The sequence below is a fragment of the Heptranchias perlo genome, chromosome 16, assembly GCF_035084215.1.
Source record: "Heptranchias perlo isolate sHepPer1 chromosome 16, sHepPer1.hap1, whole genome shotgun sequence".
In the NCBI taxonomy this organism is placed as follows: domain Eukaryota; kingdom Metazoa; phylum Chordata; class Chondrichthyes; order Hexanchiformes; family Hexanchidae; genus Heptranchias; species Heptranchias perlo.
This window is the reverse complement of record NC_090340.1, coordinates 66,275,577-66,296,621: the sequence shown is the minus strand read 5'-3', so window position 1 is coordinate 66,296,621 and position 21,045 is coordinate 66,275,577. Positions and strand designations below refer to the sequence as shown.

General features: G+C 46.7%; 1 protein-coding gene and 1 long non-coding RNA gene across 3 annotated transcripts in view; one reads left to right on the top strand and one right to left on the bottom strand.

Moving 5' to 3' along the window:
* Nucleotides 1-249: 249 nt before the first annotated feature.
* LOC137333854 (uncharacterized) overlaps nt 250-21,045 on the bottom strand; it is a 63,185-nt gene continuing 42,389 nt past the window's right edge. For both annotated transcript variants that reach the window (XR_010965997.1, XR_010965998.1), the window contains one exon: nt 250-2,402. This is a non-coding gene — a long non-coding RNA (uncharacterized lncRNA). The remainder of the gene's footprint in view (nt 2,403-21,045) is intronic.
* LOC137333851 (aldo-keto reductase family 1 member B1-like) overlaps nt 18,598-21,045 on the top strand; it is a 61,856-nt gene continuing 59,408 nt past the window's right edge. Inside the window, exon 1 of the mRNA XM_067998240.1 lies at nt 18,598-18,767. Within this exon, the coding sequence (XP_067854341.1) occupies nt 18,693-18,767 (75 nt within the window). The 5' untranslated portion in view covers nt 18,598-18,692. The remainder of the gene's footprint in view (nt 18,768-21,045) is intronic.

Below are 21,045 nucleotides of genomic sequence, written 5' to 3'. Positions count from 1 at the left end.
TCCAGGTGGCCGAGTCTGCCCCTGCACAGGTGCAGGTGGAGCAGTCTTTGGAGGGGCCCTCACGGGCACCGAAACCCAGAGGGTGTCGGCCCAAAGCATCTAATCGGTCAGGGCATGAACAAGAGCAACCTGTCACTACCTCTGCTGCAGCCACAGGGGAAGCACCACGTGGGAGTAGTCGGAAGTGTAAGGCAAAGGTTTTTTAAGCACAAAGGGGATGCACAAGGGTGTTTGACGGTTTGTCATGTTTTTTATTTATATTTGATTTTTGTTAATGGTACATTAAATTTTTTTTTATTCGTTCATGGGATGTGGGTGTCGCTGGCGAGGCCGGCATTTATTGCCCATCCCTAATTGCCCTTGAGAAGGTGGTGGTGAGCCGCCTTCTTGAACCGCTGCAGTCCGTGTGGTGAAGGTTCTCCCACAGTGCTGTTAGGAAGGGAGTTCCAGGATTTTGACCCAGCGACGATGAAGGAACGGCGATATATTTCCAAGTCGGGATGGTGTGTGACTTGGAGGGGAACGTGCAGGTGGTGTTGTTCCCATGTGCCTGCTGCCCTCGTCCTTCTAGGTGGTAGAGGTCGCGGGTTTGGGAGGTGCTGTCGAAGAAGCCTTGGCGAGTTGCTGCAGTGCATCCTGTGGATGGTGCACACTGCAGCCACAGTGCGCCGGTGGTGAAGGAAGTGAATGTTTAGGGTGGTGGATGGGTGGCAATCAAGCGGGCTGCTTTATCTCGGATGGTGTTGAGCTTCTTGAGTGTTGTTGGAGCTGCACTCATCCAAGCAAGTGGAGAGTATTCCATCACACTCCTGACTTGTGCCTTGTAGATGGTGGAAAGGCTTTGGGGAGTCAGGAGGTGAGCGCGGAATTCCCAGCCTCTGACCTGCTCTTGTAGCCACAGTATTTATGTGGCTGGTCCAGTTAAGTTTCTGGTCAATGGTGACCCCCAGGATGTTGATGGTGTCACCACTACTGCCATGTCTTGCCCATTCTTGACTGGCTTGTGTAATAAGGCCCTTTCATGAGGTTCACCATGAACACCCACACTTGATGCCACTCATTGGGTCACTCTAGAGTGGGTGTATCTGTAGTTGCACGACTATTTTGTGCAGGGGGCAGGGGAGGGGGCTGGTGTGGCCGCTCCTCTGTCCAGGTGGTGAGGTCTGGACTCTTCACACTGACTGATGTTAGGAGAACCATTCACATATCAGTGACTCCCTGGCCTCATGAGCAGCCAGGTGAGCCGCTGTTCTGGCCATGGGTTGCTCCTCCTCGTCCTCCTCCTCCTCGTCCTCCTCCTCCTCCTCCTCAATATGGGTGGCAGATGTGGATGTGGCCTCCTCCAGCAGCACCCCTTTCTGTTCTGCCATGTTGTGCAGGGCACAATAGACGATTATAATGCGTCCCACTCTGTCTGGTGCATATTGAAGCAATCTCCCAGAACAATCAAGGCACCTGAAGCGCATCTTGAGCAGCCCTATAGCCTGCTCAATTGTAGACCTGGTGGCGATGTGGCTGTCGTTATATCGACGCTGTTGCTCGGTGGTGGGGTTCCTCAGAGGTGTCATGAGCTATGTGTGCAGGGGGTATCCCTTGTCCCCGAGGAGCCAGCCCTTGCGGGTGTTCAGTACGTGGAAGAGGGGCGGGATGTTGAACTCCCGAAGGATGAAGGAATCGTGACAGCTGCCAAGGTTTCTGGTGCACACGTGAAGGAATCTCTTGCGGTGGTCACAGATGAGCTTAGTGTTGATGGAGTGATAGCCCTTCCTGTTGATGAACAGTCCTGGCTCGTGTGGAGGTGCTCGTATTGCGATATGGGTGCAATCGATTACACCCTGCACCTGTGGGAAGCCAGCCACTTGAAGCCGTCTGGCTGAGGTCATCCATGGGGAAGTTGATCTAGTGCGAGGCCCTGTGAAACAAGCCGTCGGTGACCTGCCTTATGCACTTGTGTGCAGATGACTGAGAGACCCCAGCAATGTCCCCAGTGGCACCCTGGAAAGATCCGGAGGCGAAGAAGTTGAGGGCAGTGGTGACTTTGACAGCGACAGGTAAGAAGATGCTGCTCGGGCCAGCCGGGAGCAGCTCGGCATGAAGGAGGCTGCAGATGTCTGCGACTACCTGGCGACTGAGTCTGAGCCTCCGTATGCACTGCTCCTCGGAGAGGTCCAGGAAGCTGAGCCTCGGTCTGTAGACCCTGTGGTGAGGGTAGTGCCTCCTCTCTCTGTGGTTGCCCTCTGTGCTGTTGTGCAGGTCCCTGTGGTGCAGCACTGTGTTGTGGAGCTCCACGTGGCGGAGGTGGACGGCGTGCCTGGCGAGGCTGGTGATGTTGCTCGTCCTCGGACGATGTGACGAATGCAGCTGTGGCACCCACCATCCTGACGGTGTGAGTTTGAGGGGGTCTGCAAAGTAGGTAAATGTATTTGCACAACAGAGTTTAGGGTATAAATTAAGCATTTTGAATGGAAAGACAAAGGTGTTGCAGCCAAAACTTTGTCTGAAGTGACAGAGTGCCCTGCTGCAATAAATGAGTTTTTCCCCCATCTGTCAAATAATCCTTTGCATCTCCCACTGGCTGCTGGCTGAAACACATCTGCTCCAACAGGGAGTGTTTCCCACAGCACGGGAAACACAGTGAGAATCCATCAAAATTGCACCCCTGCCAAAATCTCCACTTAATGAGGTCTCTCAAGTACCTCAACTATCTACCTAGCTATCTAAAGCAGCATCCCGCGGCTTTAATTGCCGGTGGGAGTCCCGCATTCAGGAGGCGCGCACCCGAACGCGTCACTGAGGAACCCGGAAGTCAACGGGTTGGAGCCGGGCTCTGAACTCGCTCTGGGATTCTGCCATTTTAGGAGCCCCGCCCCCAACGCACCCGCTCGTCCATCCGAAAATCGGCCCCATAGAATACAAAAGCAAGGAAATTATGTTAAACCTTTATAAAACACTGGTTTGGCCGCATCTGGAGTATTGTGTCCAATTCTGGACACCACACCTCAAAAAGGATGCGAAGGCTTTAGAGAGGGTGCAGAAGAGATTTACTAGAATGGTCCCAGGGATGAGGGACTTCAGTTATGTGGAGAGTCTGGAGAAGCTGGGATTGTTCTCCTTAGAACAGAGAAGGTTAAGGGGAGATTTAATAGAGGGGTTCAAAATCATGGACGGTTTTGATAGAGTAAATAAGGAGAAACTGAATCCAGTGGCAGAAGGGTCGGTGACCAGAGGACACGGATTTAAAGTGATTGGCAAAAGAACCAGAGGCGACATGAGGAAAAAAATATTTACACAGCGAGTTGTTGTGATCTGGAATGTGCTGTTTGAAAGAGTGGTGGAAACAGATTCAATAGTAACTTTCACAAGGGGTACGGTAGCATGGTAGTTATGTTACTGGACTAGTAATCCAAAGGCCGAGACTACTAATCCAGAATCATGAGCTCAAATCCCGCCACGGCAGCTGGGGAAATTTAAATTCAATTAATTAATTAAATAAAATCTGGACTTTAAAATACCAGTATCAGTAATGGTGGCCATGAAACTACCGGATTGTTGTTAAAAACCCATCTGGTTCACTAATGCCCTTTAGGGAAGGAAACCTGCCGTCCTTACCCGGTCTGGGCCTATATGTGACTCCAGACCCACAGCAATGTGGTTGATTCTTAATTGCCCTCGGAAATGGCCGGGCAAACCACTCAGTTGTAAAATCTTGCTTAAAAAAAGTCACAATAAGAATAAAACCAGACGGACCATTAGGCACCGGACATGACAAAGGCAAACCAAGCCCAGTCGACCCTGCAAAGTCCTCCTCACCAACAGCTGGGGATTTGTGCCAAAATTGGGAGAGCTGTCCCACAGACTAGTCAAGCAACAGCCTGACATGGCAAAACTCACAGAATCATACCTTTCAGCCAACATCCCAGACTCTTTCATCACCATCCCTGGGTATGTCCTGTCCCACCAGCAGGACAGACCCACCAGAGGTGGCGGTACAGTGATATACAGTCAGGAGGGAGTGGCCCTGGGAGTCCTCAACATTGACTCTGAATCTCATGGCATCAGGTCAAACTATGGGCAAAGAAACCTCCTGCTGATTACCACCTACCGCCCTCCCTCAGCTGATGAATCAGTCCTCCTCCATGTTGAGCACCACTTGGAGGAAGAACCGAGGGTAGCAAGGGCACATGAATTCAATGTCCATCACCAAGAGTGGCTCGGTAGCACCACGACTGGCTGAGTCCTGAAGGACATAATTGCCAGACTGGGCCTGCGGCAGGTGGTGAGGGAAAAACTTACTTGACCTTCGTCCTCACCAATCTAACTGTCGCAGATGCATCTGTCCATGACAGTATTGGTAGGAGTGACCACCGCACAGTCCTCGTGGAGATGAAGTCCCGTCTTTGCACTGAGGACACCATCCAACATGTTGTGTGGCACTACCACCGTGCTAAATGGGATAGATTCAGAACAGATCTAGCAGCTCAAAACTGGGCATCCATGAAGCGCTGTGGGCCATCAGCAGCAGCAGAATTGTATTCCAGCACAATCTGTAACCTCATGGCCCGGCATATTCCTCACTCTACCATTACCAACAAGCCATGGGATACAACCCTGGTTCAATGAGGAGTGTAGAAGAGCATGCCAGGAGCAGCACCAGGCGTACCTAAAAATGAGGTGCCAACCTGGTGAAGCTACAACTCAGGACTACATGCATGCTAAACAGCGGAAGCAACATGCTATAAACAGAGCTAAGCGATTCCACAACCAACGGATCAGATCAAAGCTCTGCAGTCCTGCCACATCCAGTCATGAATGGTGGTGGACAATTAAACAACTAACGGGAGGAGGCGGCTCTGCAAACATTCCCATCCTCAATGATGGCGGAGTCCAGCACGTGAGTGCAAAAGACAAGGCTGAAGTGTTTGCAACCATCTTCAGCCAGAAGTGCCGAGTGGATGATCCATCTCGGCCTCCTCCCGATATTCCCACCATCACAGAAGCCAGTCTTCAGCCAATTCGATTTACTCCACGTGATATCAAGAAACGACTGAGTGCACTGGATACAGCAAAGGCTATGGGCCCCGACAACATCCCGGCTGTAGTGCTGAAGACTTGTGTTCCAGAACTAGCTGCGCCTCGAGCCAAGCTATTTCTGTACAGCTATAACACTGGCATCTACCCAACAATGTGGAAAATTGCCCAGGTATGTCCTGTCCACAAAAAGCAGGACAAATCCAATCTGGCCAATTACCGCCCCATCAGTCTACTCTCAATCATCAGCAAAGTGATGGAAGGTGTCGTTGACAGTGCTATCAAGCGGCACTTACTCACCAATAACCTGCTCACCGATGCTCAGTTTGGGTTCCGCCAGGACCACTCGGCTCCAGACCTCATTACAGCCTTGGTCCAAACATGGACAAAAGAGCTGAATTCCAGAGGTGAGGTGAGAGTGGCTGCCCTTGACGTCAAGGCAGCATTTGACCGAGTGTGGCACCAAGGAGCCCTAGTAAAATTGAAGTCAATGGGAATCAGGGAGAAAACTCTCCAGTGGCTGGAGTCATACCTAGCACAAATGAAGATGGTAGTGGTTGTTGGGGGCCAATCATCTCGGCCTCAGGGCAGTGTCCTAGGCCCAACCATCTTCAGCTGCTTCATCAATGACCTTCCCTCCATCATAAGGTCAGAAATGGGGATGTTCGCTGATGATTGCACAGTGTTCAGTTCCATTCACAACCCCTCAGATAATGAAGCAGTCCGAGCCCGCATGCAGCAAGACCTGGACAACATCCAGGCTTGGGCTCATAAGTGGCAAGTAACATTCGCGCCAGACAAGTGCCAGGCAATGACCATCTCCAACAAGAGAGGGTCTAACCACCTCCCCTTGACATTCAACGGCATTAACATCGCCGAATCCCCCACATCAACATCCTGGGGGTCACCACTGACCAGAAACTTAACTGGACCAGCCACATAAATACTGTGGCTACGAGAGCAGGTCAGAGGCTGGGTATTCTGCGGCGAGTGACTCACCTCCTGACTCCCCAAAGCCTTTCCACCATCTACAAGGCACAAGTCAGGAGTGTGATGGAATACTCTCCACTTGCCTGGATGAGTGCAGCTCCAACAACACTCAAGAAGCTCGACACCATCCAGGACAAAGCAGCCCGCTTGATTGGCACCCCATCCACCACCCTAAACATTCACTCCCTTCACCACCGGCGCACTGTGGCTGCAGTGTGTACCATCCACAGGATGCACTGCAGCAACTCACCAAGGCTTCTTCGACAGCACCTCCCAAACCCACGACCTCTACCACCTAGAAGGACAAGAGCAGCAGGCACATGGGAACAACACCACCTGCACGTTCCCCTCCAAGTCACACATCATCCTGACTTGGAAATATATCGCCGTTCCTTCATCGTCGCTGGGTCAAAATCCTGGAACTCCCTTCCTAACAGCACTGTGGGAGAATCTTCACCACACGGACTGCAGCGGTTCAAGAAGGCGGCTCACCACCACCTTCTCAAGGGCAATTAGGGATGGGCAATAAATGCCAGCCTCGCCAGCGACGCCCACATCCCATGAACGAATAAAAAAAATGGGGAATTGAATAAATACTTGAAGGGAAAAAATTCACAGGACTATGGGGAAAGGGCAGGGGAGTGGGACTAATGGAATAGTTCTACCATAGAGCTGGCACAGGCACAATAGGCCGAATGGCCTCGTTATGTGCTGTATCATTCTTTGATTAGGAACAGGAGGAGGCCATTCAGCCCCTCGAGCCGGCTCCGCCATTCAATTAGATCATGGCTGATCTGCACTTCAACTCCAGTTACCCGCCTTTGCTCCATATCCCTTGATACCCTTACCTAACAAAAATCTGAAAGCTGCAATTGCCCCAGCATTGACAGCCTTTTGGAGGAAGAGAATTCCATATTTCTACTACCCTTTGTGTGAAAAATTGCTTACTGATTTCCCTCCTGAATGGCCTAGCTCGAATTTTAAGGTTATGTTCCCTTGTTCTTGATTCCCCCATCATAGGAACATAGGAACATAGGAATAGGAGGAGGCCATTCAGCCCCTCGAGCCTGTTCTGCCATTCAGTGAGATCATGGCTGATCTGTGACCGAACTCCATGTACCTGCATTAACCCCATATCCCTTAATACCTTCGATGAACAAAAATCTATCAATCTCAGATTTAAAATTAACAATTGAGCTAGTATCAATTGCCGTTTGTGGAAGAGAGTTTCAAACTTCTCCCACCCTTTGTGTGTAGAAATGTTTTCTAACTTCACTCCTGAAAATCCTAGCTCTAATTTTTAGGCTATGTCCCCTAGTCCTGGACTCCCCAACCAGCGGAAATAGTTTCTCTCAATCTACCCTATCAGTTCCCCTTGATATCTTGAAAACTTCAATCAAATCACCCCTTAATCTTTTAAATTCCAGGAAACACAAACCTAGTTTGTGTAATCTCGCCTTGTAATTTAACCCTTGGAATCCATTCTAGTAAATCTACACCGCACTTCCTCCAAGGCCAATATGTCTTTCCTAAGGTGCGGTGCCCAGAACTGCTCACAGTACTCCAGGTGCGGTCTAACCAGGGTTTTGTGTAGCTGCAGCATAACTTCTACCCCCTGTATTCTAGTCCTCTAGATATAAAGGCCAGCATTCCATTAGCCTTTTTGACTATTTTCTATACTTGTCCATGACATTTTAATGATCTATGTACATTGACCCTAAGTCTCTTTGGACCTCCACTGTTTTGAGCTTTTTACCATTTAGAAAGTACTCTGATTGATCCTTTTTAGGTCCAAAGTGGATGACCTCACACTTGCCTACATTGAAATCCATTTGCCACAGTTTTGCCCATTCACTTAATCTATTAGTATCTCTGTAATTTTATGCTTCCATCTACACTGCTTACAATGCTGCCTATCTTTGTGTTATCGGCAAACTTGGATATGTGGCTCTCTATCCCGTCATCTAAGTCGTAATAAATACAGTGAATTGTTGAGGCCCCAACACAGATCCCTGTGGGACACCACTAGTCACATCCTGCCAATGTGAGTACCTGCCCATTATCCCTACTCTCTGCCTTTTGATGCTCAGCCAATTTCCTAACCAGGTCAGTAATTTGCCCTCAATTGCATAAGCTTCAACTTTAGCTAACGGTCTCTTATGAGGGACTTTATTGAATGCCTTCTGGAAGTCCATGTAAACAACATCCATAGACATTCCCCTGTCCACTACTTCAGTCACCTCTTCAAAAAATTCAATCAGGTTCCTCAGGCATGACCTACCTTTCACAAATCCATGCTGGCTCTCTCTGATCAGCTGAAAATTTTCAAGGTGTTCAGTCACTCTATCCTTAATTATAGACTCTAGTAATTTCCCGACAACAGATGTTGGGCTAACTGGTCTATAATTCCCCGGTTTCCCTCTCTCTCCTTTCTTAAATAGCGGAGTGACATGTGCAATTTTCCAATCTAGAGGCACAGTTCCTGAATCTAGAGAACTTTGAAAGATTATAGTTAGGGCATCTGCAATGTGCTCACCTACTTCCTTTAAAATCCTGGGATGGAAACCATCTGGTCCTGGGGATTTGTCACTCTTTAGTGCCATTATTTTCTGCATTGCTGTTAATTTGCTTTTGTTAATTATGGTGAATCCCTGTCCCTGATTCAAAATTACTTTCCTTGGGGTGTCCGGCATGCTATCCTCTTCCTCTACTGTAAATACTGACGCCAAGTAATTATTTAACATGTCCGCCATTTCCTTATTTTCATTTTCAGTATCACCATTATCAGTTTTTAAGGGGCCCACATTGCTCTTGACCACCCTCTTTTTCCGAATATAATTTTTTAAAATGTTTTTGTTGGTTTTCATATCCCTTCCAACTTTCTTTTCATACTCCCTTTTTGTAGCTCTTACCATCTGTTTTGTCCCCCTTTGCTGTTCTTTGTATCTCTCCCAGTCGCCAGGATCTGTGCTTTTTCTTTTAGTTTTATGATGTCCTTTACCTCTTTTGTTGTCCATGGCTGTTTTTTTTGCCAAGTAGAGCTCTTGCTCCTCAGGGGTATAAACTGGTTCTGTATCACTTTAATTCTTTTTTGAAAATCTCCCACTGATCTTCTGTCGTTTTACCCATTAACAGCTTTGCCCAGTTTATTGTGGACAGTCTTTGTCCCATCCCATTGAAGTCGACCTTACCTAAATTTAGAATCTTATAAGCTGATACGGGTTTCTCCCTTTCAAACACAAAGTTGAACTCGATTATATTATGATCACTATTAGATAAATGTTCACGGCATGTTAGGCTGTTAACTAAATCTGGCTCATTACTCATTATTAAATCTAATACAGCCTTCCCCCTTGTTGGTTCCAAAACAAATTGTTGCAGCAAGCTGTCCTGAACACACTCAAGAAATTGACTACCTTTCTGACATGAGCTCGTTTGCTTATCCCAATCAATATGAAGGTTAAAATTCCCCATTAAAACTACTTTGCCTTTGCTACATTCTTGTCTAATCTCTGCATTTATACATTCTGCCACTTCACAGCTGCTACCAGGGGGCCTATACACAAGCCCCACCACAGTCTTAAATCCTTTTCTATTTCTTAATTTTACCCATAAAGTCTCCACTGCCTGTTTACCTCTCGTTTTATCCTCTGTTATCATTGAAGTAATTTCATGCTTAATCACTAAGGCTACTCCTCCCCCTCTACCAGTTTCCCTCTCCTTCCTGTAGACCTTATAACCTGGTATATTCAGTTCCCAGTCCTGACCGTCTTGCAGCCGTGTCTCAGTATTGGCTACCATGTCGTACCCTCCAAGTTGAATTTGCATCTGCAATTCATTCAATTTGTTCCTTATACTCCACGTGTTTGTATAAAGAACGCTTATTTGGGCCACACACCCTGACCTGTCCTTCTGCTCTAATGTTTTTCTCACATATTTATCATTTCTCTCTCCTAATTTAATGCTTTAGGGACAAAATGGCAATCTGTGTGTGGAGCCGGCAGATGTAGGAGGGGTTCTAAATGAATTTTTTGCATCTGTTTTCACTATGGAGAAGGACGATGTAGACATAGAAATACGGCAGGGGGACTGTGATATACTCGAACATATTAACATCGAGCAGGAGGAGGTATTGGCGGTTTTAGCAGGCCTAAAAATGGATAAATCCCCAGGCCCGGACGAAATGTATCCCAGGCTACTGTGTGAGGCAAAGGAGGAGATTGCGGGGGCTCTGACACATATATTCAGAACCTCTTTGGCCACAGGGGATGTGCCAGAGGACTGGAGAACCGCTAATGTAATACCATTATTCAAGAAGGGGAGTAGGGAAAAACCGGGGAACTACAGGCCAGTGAGCCTAACATCAGTGGTAGGAAAATTATTGGAAAAAATTCTGAAGGACAAAATTAGTCTCCACTTGGAGAAGCAAGGATTAATCAGGGATAGTCAACATGGCTTTGTCAAGGGAAGATCATGTCTGACTAATTTGATTGAATTTTTTGAGGGGGTGACCAGGCGTGTGGATGAGGGTAACGCAGTGGATGTGGTATACATGGATTTCAGTAAGGCCTTCGATAAAGTCCCCCACAGGAGACTGGTCAAGAAGGTACGAGCCCATGGAATCCAGGGTGCCTTGGCACTTTGGATACAAAACTGGCTTAGTGGCAGAAGGCAGAGGGTGATGGTCGAAGGTTGTTTTTGTGACTGGAAGCCTGTGGCCAGTGGGGTACCACAGGGATCGGTGCTGGGTCCCTTGCTGTTTGTGGTTTACATTAATGACTTGGATATGAATGTAAAAGGTATGATCAGTAAGTTCGCTGATGATACAAAAATTGGTAGGGTGGTAAATAGCGAGGAGGATAGCCTCAGTCTGCAGGACGATATAGATGGGTTGGTGAGATGGGCGGAACAGTGGCAAATGGAATTTAACCCGGAAAAGTGCGAGGTGATGCACTTTGGAGGGACTAACAAGGCAAGGGAATACACAATGAATGGGAGGACCCTAGGCAAGACAGAGGGTCAGAGGGATCTCGGTGTGCAAGTTCACAGATCCCTGAAGGCGGCGGAACAGGTAGATAAGGTGGTAAAGAAGGCATATGGGATACTTGCCTTTATTAGCCGAGGCATAGAATATAAGAGCAAGGAGGTTATGATGGAGCTGTATAAAACACTGGTTAGGCCACAGCTGGAGTACTGTGTGCAGTTCTGGTCGCCACACTACAGGAAGGATGTGATCGCTTTGGAGAGGGTGCAGAGGAGATTCACCAGGATGTTACCAGGGCTGGAGCGCTTCAGCTATGAAGAGAGACTGGGAAGATTGGGTTTGTTTTCCTTGGAGCAGAGGTGGCTGAGGGGGGACATGATTGAGGTGTACAAAATTATGAGGGGCACAGATAGGATGGATACTAAGGAGCTTTTTCCCTTCGTTGAGGGTTCTATAACAAGGGGACATAGATTCAAGGTAAAAGGCGGGAGGTTTAGAGGGGATTTGAGAAATAACTTTTTCACCCAGAGGGTGGTTGGAGTCTGGAACTCACTGCCTGAAAGGATTGTGGAGGCAGGAACCCTCACAACATTCAAGAAGCATTTGGATGAGCACTTGAAATGCCATAGCATACAAGGCTACGGACCAAATGCTGGAATATGGGATTAGAGTAGACAGGGCTGATGGCCGGCGCGGACACGATGGGCCGAAGGGCCTCTATCCGTGCTGTATAACTCTATGACTCTATGACTCTATGACTTTACAGCTTTTAGTTTTCCCTTTACCTGCAGTGCCTAAAACATAATTTCTGATTCTCTCTCTACTCTCTTCCTTTTCATTTGTTTTAGAATTATTATTTATACTACCTTTTCCACCTTAGCCCTACCTGCCATTTACTAGTTTAAAGTCCTTGTGACCACTCTATTTATCCTTTCCGCTAGGCCCCTGGTCCCAGCCCGGTTCAGGTGGAGCCCGAGCCAATGGCACCAGAGGAATTAATTTCTCTGTATTTACCCTATCAAATTCTTTTACTATTTAAACATCTCGATCAGATCACTCCTTAATCATCTATACTCGACGGAATACAAACCTAGTCTGTGAAATCTGTCCTCATAATTTAACCCTTTAAGCCCCGGTATCATTATGGTGAATCTACACTGCACCCCCTCCAAGGCCAATATATCCTTTTTGAGGTGTGATGCCCAGAACTGAATATAATAAATTGGAAACCCAGGTGGGTGAAGGATAGAATACTAGAGCCTGGTCTTCAGTTGCTTCCAAGCCTTTATTCACAAAGATCTACATTACCCACACCACACCCTCGATAAGCTCTCATATATATGGATACAAAACAGTCCCCGATTGATAAGAACCACCTCAATACAATTAACACTATTTGATATAAATCACATTGATACAATTAACACAGATCACAATACTCCAGATGAGGTCTGACTAAGACTCTATACAACTGAAGTATAACTTCCTCCCCTTGAGATGAAGGTCAACGTTCCATTAGCTTTTTTGATTGCTTTTAGTACCTGTCTACTAGCTTTTAATAACTTGTGTACTTGGACTCCCAAAACTCTTTGCTCCTCTACAGTTCCTAGATTCTCACCATTTAGAAAATACTCTGATCTATCTTGGGTCCAAAGTGGATGACCTCACACTTGCCCATATTGAACTCCACTTGCTACAGTTTTGCCCACTCACCTAATCTGTTGATGTCTCTTTGCAACTTTCTGGTCCCATCTCCACTACTTATTGTCCCACTTACCTTAGTGTCATCTGTAAACTTGGATATACAATTCTCTATTCCTTTATCCAAGTCATTAATAAATAGGGTGAAAAGTTAAGGCCACAGAACAGATCCCTGGAGAACACCACTTGTCACATCCCACCAATCAGAGTACCTATCCTTTAACCCCACTCTCTGTCTCCTACCTCCCAACCAATTTCCAACCCAAATCAAAAGGCTACAACCAATTCAGTGTGCCCTCATTTTTACTAATAATCTCACCTTATCAAATGTTTCTGGAAATCCACATAGATAACATCCATGGACACTCCCTTATCTGCCTTATTAGTGATCACCTCAAAAAATTCAACTAGATTAGTCAGACATCTGGGCTTCTAACTAATGTTTTAAAAGGCGTTCAAGGGTTATGGGTTAGAGTCCCAGCAGAGTCACTCAATAGATATGTCTCTGAGCCCCATTGGCGGCATCCTCGGCTGGAGGAGAAAACAAAGGCGATAGCCACAATTTTTCAATCCTTAAAAATGCAAATTCTGCGATGGGATTGGAGAGTAATCAATATAACACTTTTGTTTAAGAGAGAGAAGAATAAACAAGTAACCATAGACCTGTTAGTCTAACGTCAGCTGTGGGCAAACTCTTAGAAGCCATAACTTGTGATGAAATTAACAAATATTGAGAAATTCATACGTTAACAGTCACCAATAAATCCAATAGGGAATTCAGGAGAAACTTCTTTACCCAAAGAGCAGTAAGAATGTGGAACTTGGTACCACAAGGAGTAGTTGAGGTGAATAGCACAGATGTATTTAACGGGAAGCTAGATAAGTATTTGAGGGAGAAAGGAATAGAAGGTTATGCTGATAAGGTTAGATGAAGAGAGGTGGGAGGAAGCTTGTGTGAAGCATAAATGCCGACATAGACCAGGTGGGCTGAATGGGCTGGAAGTGGGGTACCCCAGGGCTGGAAGTGGGGTACCCCAGGGCTGGAAGTGGGGTACCCCAGGGCTGGAAGTGGGGTACCCCAGGGCTGGAAGTGGGGTACCCCAGGGCTGGAAGTGGGGTACCCCAGGGCTGGAAGTGGGGTACCCCAGGGCTGGAAGTGGTGGGTCCACTTTTGTTCCTGGTGTATATTGACGATTTGGGCTTGGGTATAGGGAATACAATCTCGACATTTGCTGACAACACAGAAGTAGAGAGGTTGACTAGGAGAACATAGACAGGTAGTGGAATGGGCAGACAGGCAGCAGATGTAATTCAATGTCAAGAAGTGTAAGGTAATACATTTTGTCTGAAAAAACAAACAATGCAAGTAAACACTCAATGGGAAGCCTCTGAAGGATGTGGATGAATAGAGAGACCCCAGGGTTCAAACTCCCTGAAAGTATAAGTGCAGGTAGAGAACCATAAAAAGGATCATAGAATCATAGAATAGAATCATAGAAAGGTTACAGCATGGAAGGAGGCCATTCAGCCCATCGAGTCTGTGCCAGCTCTATGCAAGAGCAATCCAGCTAGTCCCACTCCCCCGCCCTTTCCCCGTAGCCCTGCAATTTTTTCCTTTCAAGTACTTATCTAGTTCCCTTTTGAAGGCCATGATTGAATCTGCCTCCACCACCCCCTCCGGCAGTGCATTCTGGGGGTATGTTTGCACAAATCGTTGAAGGTGGCAGGGCAGGTTGAAAAAGTTGTTAAAAAAGCACACGGGATCGTGGGCTTTATAAATAGAGGCCACTTGCTGTGTAAAAAAGTTTTTCCTCATGTCATCTTTGGTTCTTTTGCCAATCACCTTAAATCTATGTCCTCTGGTCCTTCACCCTTCCGCCAATGGGAACAGTTTCTCTCTATCTACTCTGTCTAGACCCTTCATGATTTTGAATACCTCTATCAAATCTCCTCGCAACCGTCTCTGTTCCAAGGAGAACAACCCCAGATTCTCCAGTCTATCCACATAATTAAAGTCCCTCATCCCTGGAATCATTCTAGTAAATCTCTTTTGCACCCCCTCTAAGGCTTGCAAATCTTTCCTAAAGTGCGGTGCCCAGAACTGGACACAATACTCCAGTTGTGGCCGAACCAGTGTTTTGTAAAGGTTCATCATGACTTCCATACTTTTGTACTCTATGCCTCTACTTATAAAGCCCAGGATCCAGTATGCTTTTTTAACAACTTTCTCAACCTGCCCTGCCACCTTCAATGATTTGTGCACATATACCCCCAGATCTCTCTGTTCCTGTACTCCTTTTAGAGTTGTGACCTCTAGTTTATATTGCCTCTCCTCGTTCTTCCTACCAAAATGTATCACTTTGCATTTTTCTGCATTAAACTTAATCTGCCATGTGTCCACCCATTCCACCAGTCTGTCTATATCCTCTTGAAGTCTATCACTATCCTCCTCACTGTTTACTACTCTTTCAAGTTTTGTGTCATCTGCAAATTTGGAAATTGTGCCCTGTACACCCAAGTCCAAATCATTACTAAGGGGCTGCTCTTTCAAAACTGAGATGAGGAGAAACTTCTTCACTCAGAGGGTGGTAGGTCTGTGGAATTTGCTGCCCCAGGAAGCTGTGGAAGCTACATCATGAAATAAATTTAAAACAGAAATAGACAGTTTCCTAGAAGTAAAGGGAATTAGGGGTTACGGGGAGCGGGCAGGAAATTGGACATGAATTTAGATTTGAGGTTATGATCAGATCATCCATGATCTTATTGAATGGCGGAGCAGGCTTGAGGGACCGATTGGCCTACTCCTGCTCCTATTTCTTATATTCTTATGTTCTTAATACTATATATCAAGAAAAGCTGTGGTCCCAGCACTGACCCCTGGGGAACACCACTGTACACCTCCCTCCAGTCCGAAAAACAACTGTTCACCACTACTCTCTGTTTCCTGTCCCTTAGCCAATTCTATATCCATGTTACTGCCCCCTTTATTCCATGGACCGCAATCTTGATGATAAGCCTACCGTGTGTCACTTTATCAAACGCCTTTTGAAAGTCCATATACACCACATCAACTGCATTGCCCTCATCTACCCTCTCTGTTACCTCATGAAAAAACTCTATCAGGTTAGTTAAACACGATTCGCCTTTAACAAATCTGTGCTGTCTTTCCCTAATCAATCCACCCTCATCCAAGTGACTGTTAATTCTGTCCTGGATTATCGTTACTAAAAGTTTCCCCACCACTGAGGTTAAACTGACTGGCCTGTAGTTGCTGGGTTTATCCTTACACCCTTTTTTGAACAAGGGATGTAACATTTGCAATTCTCCAGTCCTCTGGCACTACCCCTGTATCTGCAGATGTTTGGAAGATTATGGCCAGTACCTCCGCAATTTCCACCCCTACTTCCCTCAGAAACCTAGGATGCATCCCATCCAGATTGGGTGACTTATTTACTTTAAGTACAGCTAGCCTTTCTAGTACCTCTTCTTTATCAATTTTAGCCCATCCAGCATCTTTACTATATCTTCCTTTACTGAGACTCTGGAAGTATCTTCTTCCTTGGTAAAGACAGATGCAAAGTACTCATTTAGTACCTCGGCCATGCCCTCTGCCTCCATGAGTAGATCTCCTTTATGGACCCTAATCAGCCCCACCCCTCCTCTTACTACCTGTTTACTGTTTACATGCCTTTAGAAGACTTTTGGATTCCCTTTTATGTTGGCCGCCAGTCTATTCTCATACTCTCTCTTTGCCCCTCCTATTTCCCTTTTCACTTCATAAATCAGAGTATAGAATACAAGAGTAAAGAGGTATTGATAAATGTGTACAAAGCATTATTTAGGCCACAGCTAGAATACCGTGTGTGGGAAACCATAGTTAGGAGGAGAGACTTGAGATACTGAGACTATTTCCATTGGAGTGGATAAGGTTAAGAGGAGATATAAGAGAGGTTTTTAAGATTATGAAAGGTTTTGATAGTGAATGGAGAAAGACAATTTCCTCTGATTGGGGAGTCAGTGTCTTCACTCACAGGGTTGTTGGAGCATGGAATCCTTTGCCACAGTTGAGGCAGAGGCTTTTGCAACTTTTATAAGAAAATTGGATAAATATTTGAAGCACAGGAATGTACCGGACTGTTGGAAGAGAATGCAAATGATACACTGTTAATGAAGGTGATAGACTGCAAAGCTGAACAGGTTAAGCTACAGGACAATTTGAATACATTTTGGAATTGGGCAGACAGATGGCAAATGAAATTAATAGTGGAGAATTGCAAAGTGCTTCACATGGGGACAAAAATTGAAGCGATCGCAACAACGTTCGGTGGCAGTGAGTCAAACAAATCGGATATTGAGATAAATTAAAAGATCAATATTGAGCCGAGTGAGGTAATCCTGCCACTTTATAACTCATTGGTGTGGCCACACGTAGAATACTGTGCACTGTTCTGGTCTCAACAGTACAATAATGATATTGCAGCTATTGAAAGGATACAGAAGAGAGTAACCAGAATGATTGAGGGGATGGAAGGATTGGATTATGAGGAGCGATTATGTAAATTGGGCGTGTTCTCACTGGAAAAGAGATTAAGAGGTGATATAATTGCTGTTTTTAGGATTCGAGAGAGACTGGATAATATCGACCACGACAAACCTCATCCAGCACAGTAGAACCAGAGGATACAGCCTGCGCTTGAAGGGGGTAAAATCAAAATTAATCCGTGGATGTAATATTTCAGTGAACGAGTGGTCAATCTATAGAACAGACCCCCTAGGGAGACGGTTAGTATTGATTCATTCATATGCAAATTAGATAGAATTCTTTCAGAAAATAATATTTTGGGATACAGTGTATGAGTAACTTGAGGCAGGACATGTGAGTATAACAGGCTCGGGAGGAATATGTGACTTTGGACCTATGGTTCCCAGAGATCTCCCCCACTGGGGGTTTTCCTCGCCTCATGTCTGAGTCTGTTGTAGACTAATCGATAGAGATTGACTGTTACGTTTAGTCAACAACTCCATTATCGTTGTCTCATGCGACTACCAGACTACCAGGATAGTAGCAGGTGAACTAGATGAACTTGGTCTTTTTTTGTCCAGCAATTCCTATGAGTGGGGCAGTGGGCAGTGGGGTTAGTTTTTGGATTGTTCTAGCAAAGAAGCGGCAGATATGATGGCTCCTTCTATGCTGTAAATTGAACAAATTAAATTCAAAACACAATAAAATAAATAAGTACAAATGATAGTACTTATGCTTCAATCATTACCATTGAGGCTAAACACCATACTTTTTCTGATCTTGAACAATTCACTGCCCTGTCTCAGCTCCGGACTAATCCTTACGAGGAGCTAGTGAGAGCCTGAGGAACCAGCACCGAGACCAGGAATAGGACTCGCCTCATCAAAGGTTAGGTGGGGAGGGGATGGAGGGAGTAGGAAGTGGGTCACATGGAATTGGAGGGGACAAGGGGGAGATGGGGAGAAAGGGGGAATGGGGAGAGGTGGGAGAAAAGGGGGAGATGGAGATGGGGAGAAAGGGGGAATGGGGAGAGGTGGGAGGAAAGGGGGAGATGGGGAGAAAGGGGGAATGGGGAGAGGTGGGAGGAAAGGGGGAGATGGGGAGAAAGGGGGAAAGGGGAGAGGTGGGAGAAAGGGGGAAAGTGATGAGGTTTGGAGTTGGAATGTTTGAGAGACTGGAGAAAGTGAGGAAATGAGAGAAAAGGGGAAGATGCAGCAAATGGGGGCGGGGTCAGGTGCTGAGCGGGGGCGGGGTCAGTTGCAGGGGCGGGGTCAGGTGCTGAGCGGGGGCGGGGTCAGTTGCAGGGCGGGGCCAGGTGCTGAGCGGGGGCGGGGTCAGTTGCTAGGGGCGGGGCCAGGTGCTGAGCGGGGGCGGGGCATGTGAGGCGGCAGCGCTTTCATTTTATCCCGGATTAAGTGGTTGGGCCTCGGTTTCTAGTTTAATTGCTGCCCGCCGGTCGGCAGCGACATGCGGGCGGCCTTCGCTACCAGACGGCTCAACAACGGCGCACTGATCCCGCTCCTGGGGCTCGGCACCTGGAAGGTAAAGGCGGCGACCGGTGGGCGGGAGCTCCCGAGGTTACTGCAGGTCACGGACAATGGAGAAAGTTACCGATCAAAGTGACCCAGACCCCGGCCCCCAAAACCCAGAACCCGGCCCCGGGCCCCAAAACCAGGCCCCGGCCCCGGGCCCCAAAACCAGGCCCCCAAAACCCAGCCCCTGCCCCCAGAACCCGGCCCCGGGCCCCCAAAACCCGGCCCCCAAAACCCAGAACTCGGGCCCCAGAACCCGGCCCCGGCCCTCAGCACCCTAATATAGACTGGGATAACAATAATAATATAAAGGGCAAAGAGGGGGAGGAATTTTTGGAATGTGTCAAGGGATATGGGCCAAAGGCAGGTATATGGAGTTAGATCACAGATCAGCCATGATCTTATCAAACGGCGGAGCAGGCTCGAGGGGCTGAATGGCCTACTCCTGTTCCTATGTTCCTAGAACTTTCTTAACCAGTATGTTTTGGGCCCAATGAGGAAGGAGGCATTGCTGGACTTGGTTCTCGGGAATGAGGCGGGCCAAGTGGAGCAAATGTCAGTGGGGGAGCATTTAGGGAGCAGCGATCATAGTGTCATAAGGGTTAGAATAGCTATGAAAAAGGACAAGGAGCAATCCAAAGTAAAAATACTCAATTGGAGGAGGGCCAATTTCAGTGGGATGAGAACAGATCTGGCCCGGGTAAACTGGAATCAAAGATTGGCAGGCAGAACTGTAATTGAACAGTAGGCAGCCTTTAAGAAGGAGATGGTTCGGGTACAGTCTAGGCACATTCCCACGAGGGGGAAAGGTAGGGTAACTAAAGCCAGACCATCCTGGATGATAAAAGAGATAGTGAGTAAGATGAAATGGAAAAAAGAGGCCTATGACAGATGTCAGGGTGATAACACAAGTGAGAACCAGGCAGAATATAGAAAGTTCAGAGGGGAAGTGAAAAATGAAATAAGAGGGACAAAGAGAGAGTATGAGAATAGACTGGCGGCCAACATAAAAGGGAATCCAAAAGTCTTCTATAGACATATAAACATAAACGGGTAGTAAGAGGGGGGGTGGGGCCGATCAGGGACCAAAAAGGAGATCTACACATGGAGGCAGAGGGCATAGCCGAGGTACTAAATGAGTACTGTGCATCTGTCTTTGCGCAGGAAGAAGGTGCTGCCAAAGTCACAATAAAAAAGGTAGTTGAGATTCTGGTTGGGCTAAAAATTGATAAGGAGGAGATACTAGAAAACCTAGCTGTAATTAAAGTAGATAAGTCACCCGGTCCGGATGGGCTGCATCCTAGGTTGCTGAGGGAAGTAAGGGTGGAAATTGCGGAGGTACTGGCCATAATCTTCCAAACATCTGTAGATACGGGGGTGATGCCAGAGGACTGGAGAATTGCAAATGTTACACCCTTGTTCAAAAAAGGGTGTAAGGATAAACCCAGCAACTACAGGCCAGTCAGTTTAACCTCAGTGGTGGGGAAACTTTTAGAAACGATAATCTGGGACAAAATTAACAGCCACTTGGACAAGTGCGGATTAATTAGGGAACACCAGCACGGATTTGTTAAAGGCAAATTGTGTTTAACTAACTTGATTGAGGTTTTTGATGACGCAACAAGAGAGGGTCGATGAGGGCAATGCAGTTTATGTGGACTTTCAAAAGGCGTTTGATAAAGCACCACATAATAGGCTTGTCAGCAATGTTGAAGCCCATGGAGTAAAATGGGCAGTGGCATCGTGGATACGAAATTGGCTAAGTAACAGGAAACAGAGTACTAAAGGGCACAATTCTAAAGGGGCTGCAGGAACAGAGAGACCTGGGAGTACAGGTGCACAAATTGTTGAAGGTATCAGGGCAGGTTGAGAAAGCGGTTAAGAAAGCATACGGGATCCTGGGCTTTACAAAAAGAGGCTTGGAGTACAAAAGCAAGGAGGTTATGATGAACCTTTATAAAACACTGGATCGGCCACAACAGGAGTATTGTGTCCAGTTCTGGTCACCGCACTTTAGGAAGGATGTGAAGGCCTTAGAGAGGTTGCAGAAAAGATTTACTAGAATGGTTCCAAGGATGAGGAAGGTCAGTAACATGGTTAGACAGGAGAAGCTGGGATTGTTCTTAGAGCAGAGAAGGTTGAGAGGAGATTTGATAGAGGTGTACAAAATCATGAAGGGTCTAGACAGAGTAGATAGGAACTGTTCTCATTGGTGGAAGGGTCAAGAACCAGAGGACATAGATTTAAGGTGATTGGCAAAAGAACCAAAGGCAACACAAAACTTTTTA